At 40.4% G+C, this 18,600-nt stretch overlaps 2 protein-coding genes across 3 annotated transcripts in view; both read right to left on the bottom strand.

Annotated features, from left to right (window-relative positions):
• Positions 1–6,044: 6,044 nt before the first annotated feature.
• LOC129104991 (CD209 antigen-like protein E) lies at positions 6,045–10,407 on the bottom strand. The gene is made up of 7 exons (XM_054615853.1): positions 10,306–10,407; positions 9,762–9,836; positions 9,587–9,688; positions 9,002–9,181; positions 7,740–7,882; positions 7,127–7,236; positions 6,045–6,835 (listed from the first exon to the last, which is right to left on the bottom strand). The coding sequence occupies exons 1-7, from the start codon at positions 10,373–10,375 to the stop codon at positions 6,682–6,684; spliced, it is 834 nt and encodes a 277-aa protein (XP_054471828.1). The 5' UTR covers positions 10,376–10,407; the 3' UTR covers positions 6,045–6,681.
• Positions 10,408–12,960: 2,553 nt separating this feature from the next.
• The window catches only part of parp4 (poly (ADP-ribose) polymerase family, member 4), a 28,115-nt gene continuing 22,475 nt past the window's right edge, over positions 12,961–18,600 (bottom strand). For both annotated transcript variants that reach the window (XM_054615703.1, XM_054615704.1), the window contains exons 29-39: positions 18,474–18,569; positions 18,177–18,341; positions 18,010–18,060; positions 17,725–17,775; positions 17,557–17,607; positions 17,402–17,449; positions 15,933–17,029; positions 15,629–15,695; positions 14,969–15,071; positions 14,560–14,692; positions 12,961–14,187 (exon numbers count right to left, since the gene is read on the bottom strand). In XM_054615703.1, coding sequence (XP_054471678.1) covers positions 13,980–14,187; positions 14,560–14,692; positions 14,969–15,071; positions 15,629–15,695; positions 15,933–17,029; positions 17,402–17,449; positions 17,557–17,607; positions 17,725–17,775; positions 18,010–18,060; positions 18,177–18,341; positions 18,474–18,569 — 2,070 coding nt within the window. In that variant the 3' untranslated portion in view covers positions 12,961–13,979. The remainder of the gene's footprint in view (positions 14,188–14,559; positions 14,693–14,968; positions 15,072–15,628; positions 15,696–15,932; positions 17,030–17,401; positions 17,450–17,556; positions 17,608–17,724; positions 17,776–18,009; positions 18,061–18,176; positions 18,342–18,473; positions 18,570–18,600) is intronic.

The following is an 18,600-nucleotide window of genomic DNA, read 5'->3' as shown; positions in this document are numbered from 1 at the left end:
AAATTCAAAGAGAAATATGAAAGAAAACAGCTTAAGTCAAATTTATTATCCTAATAAGTTTATTTCAGGGTCAAGCTTCATGATAGTATCTATTCAGTATAATGTGCAGCTTGTTTTTTTTGCATATGATAGTCATCAGCACATGTATACAGATACAAGCTAAAGATGCCGGCTTCCCACGGTTAAAAAGCAGTCGATTTTGGCAAGAAAAATCATACTGAGAACTCAATATCCGACCTCCTAATGTTTACATGTGCTCTCTCCTTCTCTATATATACATCACACACACTATAAGATCATTTAAGGCCTTTTGCATGTTCACAATAACTTTTAACAGATGTAATATTTCAAATACTAAGCCAGTTTTTCACAGATCCATTGTAGAGCATTATCACACCGCAGATCGTTCCATTTTGTTTCTGTGTTCTCCCCATATGCAATTTCAACACAGTCCTCTTCACCCCACTGTGGATCTCCTCCACCGTTATCAGGCGGACTTATCCAGTACCTAGGAGGTGATTAAGCTGGTGAATATTCACAGGATTTTCCCCACACCAAAGTGTCCAAAAACATTTTATAACGTAACCTAAAATAAAGATGTGGATTTTTATGTTCCAACCAAATTAGTTTAATTCTCCGTGTAGGGAGGCAACGCTAGCAAGAAAATGATTTGACTTGAGTCTGATTTTGATAATTGTTTTGTGATAATAAGACTTGTACCTAAAATAAACCTAATAGGTGAAGCAAAAGCTGTTTATGTGTCTATATTTAAAATATTAACATTTGTTGTGTGTCTTACTTCACAGTGTCAGTCAGTGGAGTTCCATCAATCCATGTCCAGGTGCCCTCGTTGTCTCTGTCACTTAAACCAATCCACGTGCGTTTCCTGATGATGCTACTGAGGAATTCCTGTTCAAGATCAAAGGACAGAAAGTCTGTATTTATGTTTAAGTTTTATTACATATTGCAAATGCAAGGATTCATCTGAACAATCATAATAATTCACATTAAATATGTGAATTTATTATCAATACAGCTGATACATAGTTAATGTTGAATCAGAATCATATATCCACATCTGTATGGAATACATATCCAGTTTATATACAGAGTAGAAGAAAACCAAGATGTGAGGGCATGAATATCCATAAAATAAAAATGAGAAATTCTTTCCAAAATAAAAAGTACACATACAAAAAGTGCATTGTGCATTGTGAGAAAAAGGAGCAGGCATAATCGGTGGCGGAATAAGTACTCAGATTTTTACTGAAGTAAAAGTAGAAATAATACAGTGTAAAAATACTATGTTACCAAATAAAGTCCTGAATTTAATATTTCCTGTGTGCTCAGCTTTAAATAAAGCTCCAGAGCTTTATCTGTCTCCTGGTCGTACTGCTTTTGGGTCCACACCACATCCGTGACAGTATGATCTGGCCACAACATGGACCCAGCGTTCGACACCTCGTCACAGGCCCGGTTCGGGTTCATTGAAGAGGTGCTCCAGAGACGCGAGACCCAGGTTGTCACCAACACCGCTGACGTTCGCCACGCCCTGGCAAGCAGCAACCAGGCCTGGACTGCCCTGTTTAGCCAGGTTCAGCAGCTCACGACAGCCATTTGCATTCCTGCCGACTCCTGCTGACCCTTCGGCGTTCCGGCCGACCCCTGACCCTTCGGCGTTCCGGCCGACTCCTGACCCTTCGGCGTTGCGGCCGACTCCTGACCCATCGGCGTACCGGCCGACTCCTGTCCCGTCGGCATTCCGGCCGATTCCTGACCCTTCAGCGTTCCGGCCGACTCCTGACCCGTCGGTGTTCCTGCCGACTCCTGACCAGTCGGTGTCCCGGCCGATTCCTGTCCCGTCGGCGTTCTGGCCGATTCCTGACCCATCGGCGTTCCGGCCAACTCCTGACCTGTCGGCGTTCAGGCCGATTTTGACTCCCCTTCGGCGTTCCGGCCGACTCCTGACCCGTCGGCGTTCCTGCCGACTCCTGACCAGTCGCTGTGCCAGCCGACTCCTGACCCATCGGCGTTCCTGCCGACTCCTGATCCGTCGGCGTTCCGGCCGACTCCTGACCCATCGGCGTCCCGGCCGACTCCTGTCCCGTTGGCATTCCGGCCGATTCCTGACCAGTCGGTGTCCCGGCCGATTCCTGTCCCGTCGGCGTTCTGGCCGATTCCTGACCCATCGGCGTTCCGGCCAACTCCTGACCTGTCGGCGTTCCGGCCGATTTTTGACCCTTCGGCGTTCCGGCCGACTTCCTGACCCGTCGGCGTTCCTGCCGACTCCTGACCAGTCGCCGTGGCAGCCGACTCCTGACCCATCGGCGTTCCTGCCGACTCCTGATCCGTCGGCGTTCCGGCCGACTCCTGATAATGATATTTTCCGGCCGACTCCTGTCCCGTCGGCATTCCGGCCGATTCTTGACCCTTCAGGGCGTTCCGGCCGACTCCTGACCCGTCGGCGTTCCTGCCGACTCCTGACCAGTCGCTGTGCCAGCCGACTCCTGACCCATCGGCGTTCCTGCCGACTCCTGATCCGTCGGCGTTCCGGCCGACTCCTGACCCATCGGCGTCCCGGCCGACTCCTGTCCAGTCGGCATTCCGGCCGATTCCTGACCCGTCGGCGTTCCTGCCGACTCCTGACCAGTCGCCGTGCCAGCCGTCTCCTGACCCATCGGCGTTCCTGCCGACTCCTGTCCCGTCGGCATTCCGCCCGCCTCGAGAGACCCTCGCCCGACCTCCAGAGCACCCAGGTGAGAGTGACAGTTGTAGCATCCCATCATCTTTTCCCAGAAAATATGACACTGAACAAATGTTGGCATGACAACCAGCAAGCTGAACTCAAACATGGTTTAGTATATAATTAAAAAAGGTGATGGTCTTGATCAACCAGAAATTTAACAAGCAATACTAAAGAAAATGACAAAAGTCAAGAAAAGGAGTGTTATAGAGAAGCCAGGATGGCATATAGACATTTGGGTAAAACATTTTTCCGGCCGTCTCCTGTCCCGTCGGCGCCCGGCCGACTCCTGTCCCGTTGGCGCCGAAAAATCAGGCAAAGGGCGGAGTACCACGCGGGCGAGCGACATTCCGGTCTGACCTTCGGCGAAGGAGTGGCGATTTTCCAAAGTCGGGACACATTTGTCCGAAGTGTCCAAGTGTCGTCTGCGGCCACTATGGGTCTCGGGACGGAGGACGTTCTGACTCAAATGGAAGAATGACATTGGAATCAGGGCTAAAAATTACAAAGTGTTTTGAATTGGGCTAGGGGCAATGCCAGAGAGGTCTCCTGCTTCCCTGCCCACAAGCCTGATCCAACTCGGAGTACCAGAACCACGGAAATTTAAATGAATAATGATATTTGAGTCAGGACAATTCATACCTACCAAAAGCCGATACAAGAGATATGAACTGTCAGGTTTTGATTTAAAAGAAAAAAAAGATATTTGAAATCCATCGTGTGGTGATCCCAGGGATACCAATTGTCTTGACTCGAATGGATGAATAATGATATTTGAGTTAGGACAATTAAAATCTACCAAAAGCCCATACAAGAGATATGAACTGTCAGGTTTTGATTTAAAAGAAAAAAAAAAAGATATTTGAAATCCATCGTGTGGTGATCCCAGGGATACCAATTGTCTTGACTCGAATGGATGAATAATGATATTTGAGTCAGGACAATTCATATCTACCAAAAGCCGATACAAGAGATATGAACTGTCAGGTTTTGATTTAAAAGAAAAAAAAAGCCTTGCCGCCAGAGCCCCAATTCCGATAGAAATCCATCGTATGGTGATCCCGGGGATACCAATTGTCTTGACTCGAATGGATGAATAATGATATTTGAGTCAGGACAATTGAAATCTACCAAAAGCCCATACAAGAGATATGAAGTGTCAAGCTTTGATCTAAAAGGGAATTTACCAGTCTTTTAAGTTAATTGTTATACTTTAAAGTGAGGTAATGAAATGGATCCTTTTCATATTGAAAGAGAGGTTCCTGAAGATGACATGCCTACAATTTGGAGGTCGTAACTCCAAGTTAAGGTCTCCTAAAACAGGAAAAGTGGGCTAAATTGATGCCATATTCCCTTACTTTTACTGATTATTTTACATGTTAAAAAATGGTCATCACTTCTCAGGAGATGGTCCCAGAGACCCAAGATTTTGGACAGACATGCTGGTAGGGGCTTACAATGAGGCCGCGTGAAAAAATCCTCTCTGGAGGATCCGCCCGGGTCCGCCCATTGCACTGGACAACAGTTCAGAGTACCTGGCCTTTTTGGGAGTCCTTGGTTGGCGTCCTGGAAAGGGCGCTGACTGGGGACTCCATAGTTCTGCTGGGGCACTTCAACGCTCATGTGGGTAACGGTGAAGAAACCCGGAGGGGGTTGATTTGGAGGAACGGCCTGCCTGATCTGAACCCAAATGGTGCTATGTTGTTGGACTTCTGCGCTAGTCATGGATGACTAGCGCAGAAGTCCAAACACCATGTTTGAGCATAGGGCGGTTCATAAGTGTACTTTGTAACAGAACACAATAGGCCAAAGAGCTATGATCGACTTTGTGGTCGCATCATCAGATCTGCAGGTGAGTTGGATCAGATGGCAGGGGACTGCCATCTGATCCATTCTCTTAAGCCAAGGAATGTATTGCTTTGACCTCAGTTAGCCTTTTGGTTTAGTTCCTGGCTGTTGTTTACACATACAAACGAAAGTCATGCTTGAGTTCATCCCTCCCTGTTGGCTTTTCCAGATATCTTGTGTGTACCCCTCCCCCCCTTTTGAGATCTTCCTCTCAGCCTGTGGAGTGTCAGCCCTGACGCCTTTATAGAGTGGGGGTTTTGGGAGTGTCTCTGCGAAAGGAAAGTGTATTGAAACCTCCACTGTAGAGCTGAAATACCAGAGAGGGGAGGAAATGAATGTCTCGGGTTGTTAGTCACTTCAGGCCTTTCCAACCTCGCTACAAAGGTAACAAAACGTCAAAAAAGAGTTTATTGGTCGGTGGTTGCTATATATTGTTTGATGTCTCTGCTAAAAGAAACTAGGAAGGCCATTTTGTGAAATGCTAACTTGCTATTCTGCTGAACGTTAAAAGACAAGTATTTAACTGACAAACAGCCAGTTACAATTTCTAATATCTGTTTTGTTATCTTTGGCGACACCTATGGCCATAAGTGGTAATTGCAGGTGTGAATTCACATCCGAGAGATCCATACAGTGTCTTTCTGTGTGTAAGGAAGCCTGACTGGAGTGGCTTGGAAAGTTTGTTAAAAAACAATGTTTAGTTAAAAAAGTGGACGTGCTACATTTGTAACCAAACATACACACAAAAAACAAATAAACAGTTAACTTGGCATATCGTTACAATATGGCAGTGAAAAATGATTACAAATGTTGTGTTCTCACCCACTTTGTCACACTGTGATAGAAAGTAACCAACAGCCATTAATTTAAATGAAAATCTTTGAAATTATTATTTTAAGAATAGAAGCAGCTTGCCAATCTAAGATATCCAATTTACTGACCCTTGATGTACAATAATACTTATAATTGTTCTGATCCTGATAAGCTTCATTATGCAGGTTTAATAAGAATCATTCAATCATTATGCTCTTCACTTCATAGTGTTGTGTTTTTATTTCACACTTTCTTTGACAATGTAAATGTATGTTTACCATGCCAATAAAGCCCCTTTTGTAATGGATTAAATTGAATAGAATAGAAGGATATAGCAGACATATATTGATAGATATGGTGTGACTGAAGGTTTACTTTACAAGTGAAAAACATAGCCTACTTATTGGCAATCGTCTCTCACACCAAACAGGAACAGTTTAAGAGTCCTTAAATAGAATTGCATGGAATATGCTGTATACATGTTATTTGTTAGGTGGACTGTTACATAGTTAGAGGGAAATTTGAGGAGGGGTTCATTCTAGCTAAGTGTATTGGTCAATGTGAGGAAATGTTTAAGTCCTCTAAATTCAATGAGAAAATGTGAAAGAAAACAGCTTAAGTCAACTTTATTATCCTCATAAGTTTATTTCAGGGTCAAGCTTCATTATAGTATCTATTCAGTATAATGTGCAGCTTGGTTTCTATGCATACGATAGTCATCAGCACATGTATACAGATACATACGAAAGATTCAAGCTTCCCACGGTTCATCTTCCCGGTAAAAAGCAGCTGATTTTGGCAAAACAATCATACTGAGATCTCGATACCTGACCTCCAACCCTTTACGTGCACTCTCTTTCTCTCTTTATTTTACACATGCACTATTAAAGGCCTTTTGCATAATCAAAAAAACATGTTTACAGATGCAATACTTGACGGGCGGACCGTAGGACACAGTGCAGGACTACGGGGAGATGGACTCTCTGTTTACATCAAGACGCTTGGTGCTCAAACACAGTCAAAGTTGATTGGACAATGTTTTCTTTTGTATGTTTAGTTTTTAATGTTTGGTTGCTGGTGTTAACATCGTGTTAACATTCCTTATTATGCAAATGTAAAAGCTGCACAACAGGAATGCAGTACTGTCTTTTGGTTTTGTTTTGTTTTGTTTCTCATATGTTTGTTGTCTTACAAATGGGCTACAACTGAATCATGTTCTGCATCCCTGTGTTGCATAATGGCAATAAATGATCCTTGAACCCTTGAACCTTGAAATACTAAGCCAGTTTTTCACAGATAAAATCCCGATCGCTATCACATCGCAGATCATTCCAGTTAATTTTTGCTTTCCTGCCATCTACAATTTCAGCACAGTCCTCTTCACCCCACTGTGGATCTCCTCCACCGTTATCAGGTCGACTGCCCCAGTACCTAGGAGGTGATTAAGCCGGTGAATTTTCACAGGATTTTTCACTTCACAAAGTGGCAATAAAAGCATTAAATGTAGCTGAAAGTCTTTCTAGTGAATAAAAATGTGGATATTTTTTATCTTCAAACCAAATATATTTTTGTTTTTTTGTGTAGTGCGGCAACACTTTAAAGAAAATGTTTCAGGTAAATCTGATTTTGGTAATAATTATTAAGAGGGGTTTTACTTAAAATAATGATAGTATCTGCAGCATGTGACTATCTTCAAATAAGAACATGTGTTGTGTGTCTTACTCCTCAGTGTCAGTCAGTGGAGTTCCATCAATCCATGTCCAGGTGCCCTCGCTGTCTCTGTCACTTAAACCAATCCAAGTGCTTTTCCTGATGATGCTCGTGAGGAATTCCTGTTCAAGATAAAAAAAGAATGTAATATTATTACAATTACAGCTAATAAACAATTAATGTTATAACATAATGTTATATCCACATCTATATCGACTAATATACATACAAAAACAACATTCATAAAGAAAGATGGAAATACTCATGAAATAGAACCAAAAAAGATAAAAAGAACATAAAATATATTCCACATAAAATAAACACTCAGCTTGTTACATGAAGAGAAGAAAAGCTTCATACAACATCCTTTATATTTAGGCCCCTGATTCCTTATCACTATAGACTGTATATAAGAAGTGGACATAGTCACTGTGAGTCACCCATTGGTTTCTGGACTATGGTTTTGAAGCCTTTATTTTCTCAGAGACTTCTATACAACCAGAGGAGTCGCCCCCTGATGGTCAGTAGAGAGAATGCAGCTTTAAAACACTTCAGCATTGACTTTGTCAAACCCAGAAGTTGTTACCTGGAAAAAACAAAATATAAATATAGAATTTCACACTACCTGTTCTTCAAGCGTGTCTACGATCACCAGATCTGATCCTTTGTCTCTGCAGTCTTGTCTGCTCTTATCCCAGGAAGCAGACTCTTCAGAGAGAAGATAACAGGAACTACTGAACAGTATCCATCCTGCAGGACATGTTTTCTCTGTAAAAGTCGAGCAAACAAGAAACATTCAAGGTCACACAAGACCCACACCCTCAAAATGAAGAAGTTAGCGGTTGTTGGTTTTTGTTAACTTCCTTCTTTAATTACTGTTTAAATCTTTGTATATGATATTCATTGCTTCTCAGTACGCATAGAAATGTATCACATTCATGTTTACATAACACACTAATCATTTTCCAATTACTTTCTACCACAAATGTCCATCAATTTTATGTCTTAGATTCACACTTTTACTTTACTTTTACTACTTATTTTTTGCATGGTTTTCTTTTCATATATATTAAATGAGTATTGTTGTAGGGAGCCTGAAATCCTAAATTTTCATTGCAAGCAACTACTTCTCTGTAGTTGTTGTGCATATAACAATAATTAACTCTGTCTGTAGTGTAGCGACTCCTTGAACACGACTACCAGACCAAATACTTATTGGATCAAATGGCTAAATATTTACAGCATTATTTCTTAATCACATCAGAACAAAAAGTAAATAAATATTTAAAAATAAATCCTGGAAAGCAAAAATAGTGTAACCTGAAATTCCCTAGGATGTTTACATTTAAAAAGTTTAGTTTCAAACATGTTACAAATAATAAGAAATCAAAACAAGAGTAATTATAATAAACAAAATAAATAAAACAATTTCATGAATCCAATAAGGAGAAGGCAGAAGTAAACACTTATATGGTCCTAACCCTTTCTATAACTTCAATATTGCACTAAATGTTTCTCACAGTTACTCATATTGTCCTTACGTCGGTCAGAATCTTTTATGGAAATGAAAGTCTAGAACAGTTGAAGTGAAAAAAGTCTGTTCACATTGGAAGTTATAACTTAACTGTTACAAACAACTGTTAGAACTTCACACAGTGGCAGAGGCCACATTTAAAACATAACCTTTGGACTAAAATTCAGGCTTTTAGCCTTAAAATAGATGCTACCAAAACTTTGAAGAGTTGAATTGTGCATTAATGCAGTCATGTTTAAATAAAGTTATTTGGACAGGGAAAACAGACTGTAAATGTAGTTTATAGAGCTGATATAACAGTGTCATATGTTCAAGGTTCATGACCAGCAGAACCCACACAGACAAGCACTCACTCTGTTGAGATGAAAGCTGAAGTTTTTCCATCTCTTTGGTCACTTTAGTGAGGTTGTCGTTCAGCTGGTCTCTCTCTTTGGACACGGAGGACAGCTTGTCATCCATGACCCGGAGACGCTCGGTCAGGTTGGCTTTGATAGTGGAGAGATCTGCAGCTGATCCACGCACTGAGTCATGGTCTGAAATTAATCAAGATAATAACACCTCATGTTTTAATACTGATGCTAATTTAAAGTGAGACGCTACAGGCAAAAACTTTGAGTTACTTTGCTTCCTCTTCTTTCACAGTAGTGGAGAGAAAACATCCAAAATACACATTCAGGTGTTTATTTTACTACTTTGTCTGGTTGTGTCTGTAAAGATCTTCTAAATTCACCAAAAGTTACCATTAGATAATGCCTCATTTAAATAATTAAAGATAATATTTCAGTAATGATAGTAATGCTCTTGATCAACTAGAAATTTAACAAGCAAAACTAAAAAAAATGACAAAAGTCAAGAAAAGGAGAGTGTTATAGAGAAGCCAGGATGGAATAAAACTGGTGAAGAATTCAGGTTAAAATTTGGATGAAGATCAGACTCACAGTGGACACCGAGACCAACGAGTCCAGCCAGCAGGAAAACACTCAGCAGCCCCAGAGAGAGAACAACAGCTCTATGAGATCTGATCTCTGAGCTGCTGGGACCTGAACACAGAGTCAATACAGTCAATCATTCAAACAGTGATCAGATGATGATGTACAGACTCAACATTCTTACCTGTGTGAGTTCTTGAAGGTCTTGAGGAAACTTGAGATTTTTCACATTCAGCGTTGACGTAGATTTCCTCCATCGCTAAAAAGATGGCCAGCTATTAAATGATGAACGTGTCTAAATGTTTTACCCTCTGAGGAAGTAACAAGTTTCAGAGTTGTGCCAAAAGAAGTTTTTATGACAATCCTCTACCAAAAAACTGTCAGACACACCATATCTATCAATATATGTCTGCTATCCTTTTATTCTATTCTATTTAATTCATTACAAAAGGGACTTTATTGGCATGGTAAACATACATTTACATTGTCAATGATATTGTGAAATAAAAACTAAAAATTAACATGAATCTGCAAAAGACTGGGAATACAGTAATGTGTGAACAGAGCTATGTAGCATGGCAACATTGTTATAAAATATACAATAAAAATAAGAAAGGTCGAACCCAAAAATACAAAACGATGCTATTTGAGCTGCTGGGACCTGAACACAGTGAAGACCAGGGAACACATGAATATAATAAACGATATTCATCTGTTCACATTCTCACCTGTCTGATTGGTCAAAGGGTTTGAGTCGACAGGTTGGGCATATTCAACGTTGGCATAGATTTCCTCCATCGCTCTTGAGGATGCCAGCTATTTCTTAGAGGGTGAGCTCTGCAGCACAAACTACATGAAAATGATGAAACTCTTGTTGGTTATTATTTGTATCAGAAAAAGAGGAAGTCATGACTTTCAGAGGTGCTAAAAGAGTTCCTCACGCCCCACCGACACGGACTGTAACCGACAGTCACATGAACACATGCACACTAAAAGTCTTAAGTTCTGTTTGATTGGGATTCAAAAATGCATTTCTGGCTTTTGATAACATCTAAACCAAAGCGAATAAAGGAATGCACAAATTTAAAAACTACCGGGACACCTGAGTCTCTGAGATAAATTACTTGTCGTTCTATATCACCTCAAATTTTATTTACAATGAAACGCAAGCATTTCTAAGTAAATTTAAACATTCAAACACCTCTTGAACTTTGTCCAGCAAAGAAAAGAAAACCTATAGGGTATTTTACCTTGGTGAGTAACAAGGTAGCAAAACGTCAAATAAAGAGCTTATTGGTCAGTGGTTGCTATACATTTTTTGAAAAACTAGCAAGGCCATTTTGTGAAATGCTAACTTGCTCTTTTGCTGAACATCAAAAGACAAGTTTTTCACCCAAAAACTGCAAGTTATAATTTCGTAGATCTGTTTAGTTCTCTTTGGCGTCAGCTATGGTTATAGGTGGTAGTTGCAGGTGTGTATTCACATCCTAGAGATCCAAACAGTGTCTGTATGCAATTGAAAGTGACTTAACAGACATTTATTCATAATTTTAAGACTGAAAACAGCTTTCCAATCTAAATTATCAATTTACTGACCCATGAAGTAGATTAATACGTATGATTTACTGATCCGGTAAAGCTTCATTATGCAGGTTAAATAAGAGGCCTAACAGAATGACAGTGAAGTGACGTTGTAATGGAATTTTACCATGTGAAGGTTTCATGTGAAAACATTTATGTTTTCCCACCTTGACCTTCACGCCTCGTCATCTACTTCTCAGCCTTGCCTTATTACTCACTTCTCAGGCTTCTCACCAATGTAACAAAGCAGACATAACAAGACATGTTTGCCATGTCTGCTTTAACAAGACATTCTTGTTTCAGTTGTGACGACCCTCCTCCTCCCATGCACTAGGTGTCGCTGCTGTTTTGTTTGTTTGTTGCAGGTGCTGATTGGAGGGTCTTCAGCTGGGTGAGCCACACCTGAGCCGGTGTGGCTCTGCCATGAATACCCTCATTTGGCAGCCTCTCGGGGGCTGGGAGAGGACATCCTTCCTGCCACTTTGCATTACAGCGTTCTGTTTACTAATATACACTGTCACACACACACACACACACCCATACATGCACCTCAGAACTGACAACTGATAACTACACCTTGTATTGTTTCATTTGTGTTAGCAAGAAAATAAAAATGCTTTTCTTGGCAGCCGGCTCGCCCGTCTCCCTTTTTTGTTTCAGCCTCTGAGTCGGGCTGTGACACAGTATAGATCAGAGTGTGCAGCCTTTCTCTTCAGTGCATTCCTTTGCACGCTCTGTGTGAGTCTGTAAACCTCCACCTCATTCTTGCAAGAATAAAATACCACAAAGACACTCAATTGTCATTTGATCATTATTTCAACGCTCATTGAGACTCATCTCGGGACATTGATAATTGATTTTTTTCCACAACATCATTATCGTACCAGAAGACAAAGACAGCAGGACGGCTGTGATGATTTACGGAGGTAAAAGACAACAGAGGTTTTCTGCAGAATTTATTCAATAAGCTGATAAACACAAGAAGAGATATGAAGAGACACTCAAGAAAGATTTTGAAAGATTTTAATTCTGTTCATGATTACACACACAGACCAGAACAAAATACAACTTTTTATGTTGCTTTAACTGTTACGTCTAACTTTAATAAATGAAACTATGAAAACTTGATAAAGCCAACTCCCTAAAAAATTCAAATCTGCCTTTTTCTTTTCTGAAATTTGGAAGCTGTCCGCTGCTGATTATAAAACACACAAAAGTTGACATCATTTCAAAATCATTTTGAAGAAGGTGCTTTTAGGGGAAAATAAAGAAAAGAGAAGTGGTTAAGTGGCTTTTTATCTTCTAACAGCAATGTGTTCAGGTCAAGAGCTAAATCTTGACTACTTAACTACAAAGTCAAGGTAGTTTTTTTAGCACAACCTTAAACATCCAAAGCAGTAAAATGCATCATGCACAATAATGCAGCTGTAATAATAATGACATATCATTGAAACACTGACAGTAAACATTTTCCCACACCATGATTAATGAGCACATTATTCTGATAATACTAAATATAGTAAATACTTTTACTTAAGTATAGTTTTGAATGCAGGACTTTTGCTTGTAGTGGAGTATTTTCAAAGACAGTGTGATATAAGTACTTTTACTTCAGTAAAGGATCTGAATACTTCCTCCACCACTGCTTATCTGATAGACATCAGTTAGCGCTTATCTTTGTTCTCGTTGCATCAACACAACCAGCGCTAAATGCTGAACCACGGATACGACAGAGAGCGATTGTATGGATTAAACATGATGTATAAACTGTCTTTCCACTCTGTATTTGCTACTTGTAAGTGTATTTTCATTATTTTGTATCCTACAATTAAGTAATCAAAGGTGACAAAAGTGCTGAAAGGCAGTTATATATGTTAAGCAAGGCAAGTTTTTTGGTGCAGCACGTTTAAAACCCACAATTAGTCCACATGCACTCAGAGAAACTGTGTTACTGAGGTAATCATACTGCACATAAACATGCAGCAGGTCAGTCATCACAGTTCTCCACTATAATCTATTACTACATTACTTTGAATGCAGTAATGATACAAGGCACTGCTTCCTGATTTCAGATTTTGTGTTGTCTGTGTTAGTGCGACAGCTTCTTTCAGTACAGCTTGAATTAGGACTGCACAATGAATCGAATATTAATCACGATTTTGGATTCTCACAATTAGATAAAGACCATCGACTTCAGTACTGACATGTAGATGTAGATTGGCAAGAATATAGCACAATATGGAACTGAGAGCAATGCTCCGTTTATCTAAATGTAATAGAGCAATAACAATAGTTTTTGTCCCTAAAATACATGAATCATCGTGATAAATAATCGCAATCTCAATATTGATAAAAAATAATTGTGATTATCATGTTTGCCAGAATGTTGCAGCCCAATGTGTCTCAATATAACAATGTAAATGTTCAGAGGAAACCCAGTTTTAGTGGATGGGATTATTCTAGACTGCCCCTCCCTGTCTTTCTGAAGGCTTTAACATAGACATGTGTGCATGTAAAAAGAAGATTAAGATCAGTATACATGGCTAATAAATTGCTTTGAATCCCCTCCCCTGATTAAAGAAATCTCATTTCTTGTATTCATGAAGTGAAGAAAATCACGTTACTGCAGATAGTCGACTGTATCTGCTGATTCAAGTGCACGCAAACACACTGACAGACAGTTCAAAGTGCATACATAAGCCAAAGAAACCCGTGCATATATCAATATAAAATAAAAAAACTAAAAGATATTCTTATCCCCTAAAAAAAGGCCAAGCGGCATTCATTTCTCTCACACTATCTCCTCCTCATCGTGGCCTGTTTAGTGGACCAGCAGATGGCGAACGGTGCGCTGCAGGTTCAACCCGGTGAGAGGTGAGAATGGAGGGAGGCCCTCGAAGCCCAGCAGCTGACGGGTGGAGGTTTCCCAGCTCATGCCAAACTCCAGCCGGCTGTAGACGCACGGGTACTGACGGTCGGCCCAGATGACCCAGTCCGCCGCCCGCTTTACCTCCTCCCACCGCGCGGGCCTGGGAGATAAAAAAAAGTCAGTCGTCACAGTCAATAGTGACAGCTTACTAAATCATCCAGAGCAAAAAAAACCATCCAAAAATTTGAACAAAAAGGTTTAAATGAGGAGATTTTATTTTAAAAGTCATTGGACATTTTAAGGTAATGTATGATTAAAGTGCTTCCTCTTCAGAGAATCCAAGCCTTTATGCTTGATCATGTTGTGTGTTATTGATTCATTTCTTACGTCTACTGTAGGTGGTAACCCTTCTAATTCAACTTCCTGTGAGTAAGGCGTCATTAACAGGAAACATCACACTTTCTTTGTCCCTACATGTCCTGTTTTGAACACGTTTGCATTGTGTGCCTTGAGTGCGTTCTATGTATTTGACCTGGGCAGAGAGGAGTCGTCCAGGCTGAAGAGGGTGCGGAGCAGTTTGCCCTCCTCCAGCTCCTCCACCCTCATCAGCTGCAGGACCAGAAGAGTCGCCACCAGCTTCAGGATGTCTCCGTGGGCCTTCACACCTACACCACACACACACACACACACACACACACACACACACACACACACACACACACACACACACACACACACACACACACACACACACACACACACACACACACACACACACGATGTTATACATTGGTGGGAAACAAAAGCTAAAATGCTAGCTGAGTCATATCTACTGATGAGAACTGAGCAGAAGTTAAAATTGGCCACAATGACGGGACTTTTTATCTCTCTGAACCCACAAGTGGATTTCTTAAAAAAGATATTATATTAAGAGTCCTCACCTAGAGACTGGATGCCCTTGTTTTTCAGGTACGAGTTGGCAAAGAGGTCGACATTGACATTCAAGAGTTCACCCAGCTCTGTGGTTAACTCCCAGTAGCCCTCCTGCAACACACAGACACAGTTTTCTATATTTGTATTCAATTCGTATTCAGAGTTTTAAGATCTTATGCCCAAACATCAATGACTACTTCCTCAAGAACTGCTGGTAAAAGATGGTTAGAGTAAAGTACAGCAAAAAACAAAACAAATAAACAGTTGAAGTATTTACTAAATAAATACAATGTTATACAATATGTTATATATAAGTGTTTCATACATTATGAATTACAAAAAGAACCTTGAATTAGTACTTCAGTATATCCCTTTTATTCAACTTACTACATTACTTTTCAGAGGTTAATATTGTCCTTTTTACTGTACTACTTTTCAGAGGTAAATATTGTTTAGTTATATAATGTTAATTGTTTGTGATAAACTTTACTTGAGTACAGTATTTGAATGCTTCTTTCACCACTGCGTATGATGTCACTGAATATGCAAAACAAATGTGTCTGTATTTGATAAACCTCACTCATAGCCGACTGTGCTGCAGAAAAAGTTGAATTTAAATTTAGCGACACGAGTGGGCCAGCATACATTCATTTTTTTTTAAATCTTACTGAATGTTGCATCTGGAAGATTTTTGTCCATCTGAGCTGCAGCCCTTCAGGAGATGAGGCCGTTCTCCTGAAACAACATGATAACAGCTGTTGTATATTAAAACACACACATACATCCTGAAATTAAAACATTAACACACAGATGCACATACAAATATACTGAGGATTTTTCAGTTAACATGCTGGGTGATTTAGCCTGATTTCATTTTGTTATCAAAAGCTTTTTAGGCAACAAAAACTGTTTTACAAGAATTAGGATCTGTTTTTTAAGTTTAAGCATACAAAAATATATATGAATACTCACGACAAGGGTCGATGACCTGGTAAAGACAGAGGACCAGACTCATCTCTGCAGAGTGCTGCTTCTGTAACCCGAAGTCGAAGGGGACGACGTTGAATTGAAATCCCCTCCGTTATAACAGACTGAGGTACATCTCCAGCAGGTGGACTCTCACTCGGGGGCCGCTCTTGCCTCAAACAAGCTTTTCTTGATCTTCTTGAAATTCTGTTTTCTTGAGAAGGTTGAATCGCAGCGTCAACCCTCATTGGACGATCTCGTTCAAGGGATACGACTTGAGTGAGACATTGATCGAAACCAAAACCTGAATGTTGTTGATCTAGAATCTGAGGTGCTTGTTGGATTGAACAGTCCTGTGCAACCCGCATGAACTTAGACATCAGATTTTGATCCACAATTTTACCCGACAGTTGCTGAGTGTTGAAAGTGGAGCCTGCGGATCTCAGGGCTTTAGCAGTGGGCATCAAGTCTAGAGACGCTTCCTTTCTGGGCGGACGTACTAACTGATCTTTTTCAGAGGATCCGGTCTCACTTTCGTTCATCCTTTTGAGAGAACTTGTAGTTTCAGACATTTCCACAGAGCCAAAAACACTGCCCTTTCTCCTGCCATGAGAGACATAAGACCGAGGCCTCGCTGCACACAGGGCAGTTCCAATATGTCCCATACTCTGGAATGGAATGGGAATTTCTGCTGAACCGGCTATACTACAGATTTCTGGTTGATTGATAAATTGAATCCCTGATGCTCTATTCTTTGGTTCAGAGCCTGACCTGGCAGAACGAAGTAATAGAGCATTCAAAGTGCGACGAGGAGGAGTAGGATGGGAGAAGAGGACTGAAGGTTGTTCTAAAAGAGGAGGAGGAGGAGGAGGAGGAGGAGGATGGAAGGAGAGGTCTGAAGGTTGTTCTAAAGGAGGAGGAGGAGGAGGAGGAGGAGGAGGAGGAGGAGGAGGAGGATGGAAGGAGAGGTCTGAAGGTTGTTCTAAACGAGGAGGAGGAGGAGGAGAAGGAGGAAGTGACCCTCGAATAGGGTGGCCTCCTGTCATCATGGGCATGCCCATTGATGTCCTGCTAAGGTAACTTCCGTGACTGCGCACTGCACTCTACAACAAAAGGAGAAATAAAGAAAACAATAAAAAAGGAATGACTTTTTCCACACAGATATATATATATATATATATTGAAGTAAACCTTTAGTGACATTTCCAATCACAGCCTGCCTCTTCTGTCACATTAAATTGCATTTATTTGCGACGCACGTGCGAGAAGAATTGAGTAAGTGTTATCAATAACTTCAGCATACTGTAGCAAATGAGAAGAACATGATCCTGCGTCAACAATAACATATATGTATAATATGTGATGCTAATTTATGATTTATTAATGTATTATGTGTTATTTATTTGTTTAATTTTCAATAACGGACATAAAAAAAAAAAAAAGAAGTAAATGTGCAGCTGCAGTTTGGGACTAACCGTGGGAGAATAATGGGATAGTTTCTTCATCTGAAGAACGGCTTCGTTCTACAGAAACGAGAGAGAGACAAGAAAGCACATGAAAGTGACAATAAGTAAATCACAACAACAAAACTTAATTTCCTCCATGATTACACTATACACTATACACTTACCGGCATAGATAAAGACTCCAGCACAGCACTTTCTTCCCCTTCATCATCGTCCTTTAACAAAAACAGAGAGACAAATGCCAATTATGAAAGTGAAAATTTGTAAATCACAACAATAAAACATGAGCTATCCTTTCCTCCATGATTACACTATACACTGTGTGACTTTACCATCAAAGATAAAGAACTCGACTCAGCACTTTCTTCATCTTCCTCATCGTCCTTTAACAAAAACAGAGAGACAAATGCAGATTATAAAAGTGACAATAAGTAAATCACAACAACAAAACCTCCTTTCCTCCATGATTACACTATACACTGTATAATAATAATAATAATAATAATACATTTTATTTATAGAGCGCTTTTCAGAGTACTCAAAGACGCTTTACAGACATTTAAAAACAGCATTTAAAAGCTACACACTAAAAACTTAGAACTTATGTATGACTTTACCAGCAATTGATAAGGCTTCCCCAGTGCACAATCTTCATCTAAAACATGCTCCTTTACAAAAACAGAGAGACAAATGCAGATTATAAAAGTGAGAATTTGTAAATCACAACAACAAAACATGAGTTTTCCTTTCCTCCATGATTTCACTATACACTGTGTGACGTTACCATCATAGCTCCTAGACTGTAATCATAATCACGATCATCATCCATGGACGTTTTCTCTTCGCTATCCTGAGGAGAAATCCAGCCGATGTAGGGGAGGAAGTCCACGTCTTCCTCGGAGATCAGCTTGGGGATGTCCGTGAAGCCCTCCTCGGTTTGTTCGGAGTCCTAAAACAAGGTAGATGAGTTTGGTTCGGTAACTTGGGAGCAACAAAACATTCAAGTCCCAGGTGTGAAGAGAGGCGAGCGGGTTCGATGGTAAAAAAAAAAACTACAGATGAAAGTATAAATGTGACAAACCCTTTCCTCGATGGCCACGAAGCTGGTGAACTGAGACAGGATGGAGAACTCTTTGCTCAACTCGATGATGAAGCGCTTCAACTCCGCTTTCTTCCCCTGGAAAAGCATGAAACAAACAAACAAAAAG

Source organism: Anoplopoma fimbria, chromosome 16 (genome assembly GCF_027596085.1).
Source record: "Anoplopoma fimbria isolate UVic2021 breed Golden Eagle Sablefish chromosome 16, Afim_UVic_2022, whole genome shotgun sequence".
Lineage (NCBI taxonomy): Eukaryota > Metazoa > Chordata > Actinopteri > Perciformes > Anoplopomatidae > Anoplopoma > Anoplopoma fimbria.
The sequence above is the reverse complement of the archived record's forward strand: the minus strand, read 5'-3'. Positions and strand labels throughout refer to the sequence as shown.

Excerpts from the sequence above, each read along its gene's own strand:
- LOC129104991 (XM_054615853.1), bottom strand. The coding sequence starts at position 10,375 with ATGGAGGAAATCTATGCCAACGTTGAATATGCCCAACCTGTCGACTCA. Across the intron at positions 7,237-7,739 it reads TAGACACGCTTGAAGAACAG|GAATTCCTCACGAGCATCAT; the intron begins GTAGTGTGAAAT and ends TATCTTGAACAG. Across the intron at positions 6,836-7,126 it reads CCACTGACTGACACTGAGGA|GTACTGGGGCAGTCGACCTG; the intron begins GTAAGACACACA and ends ATCACCTCCTAG.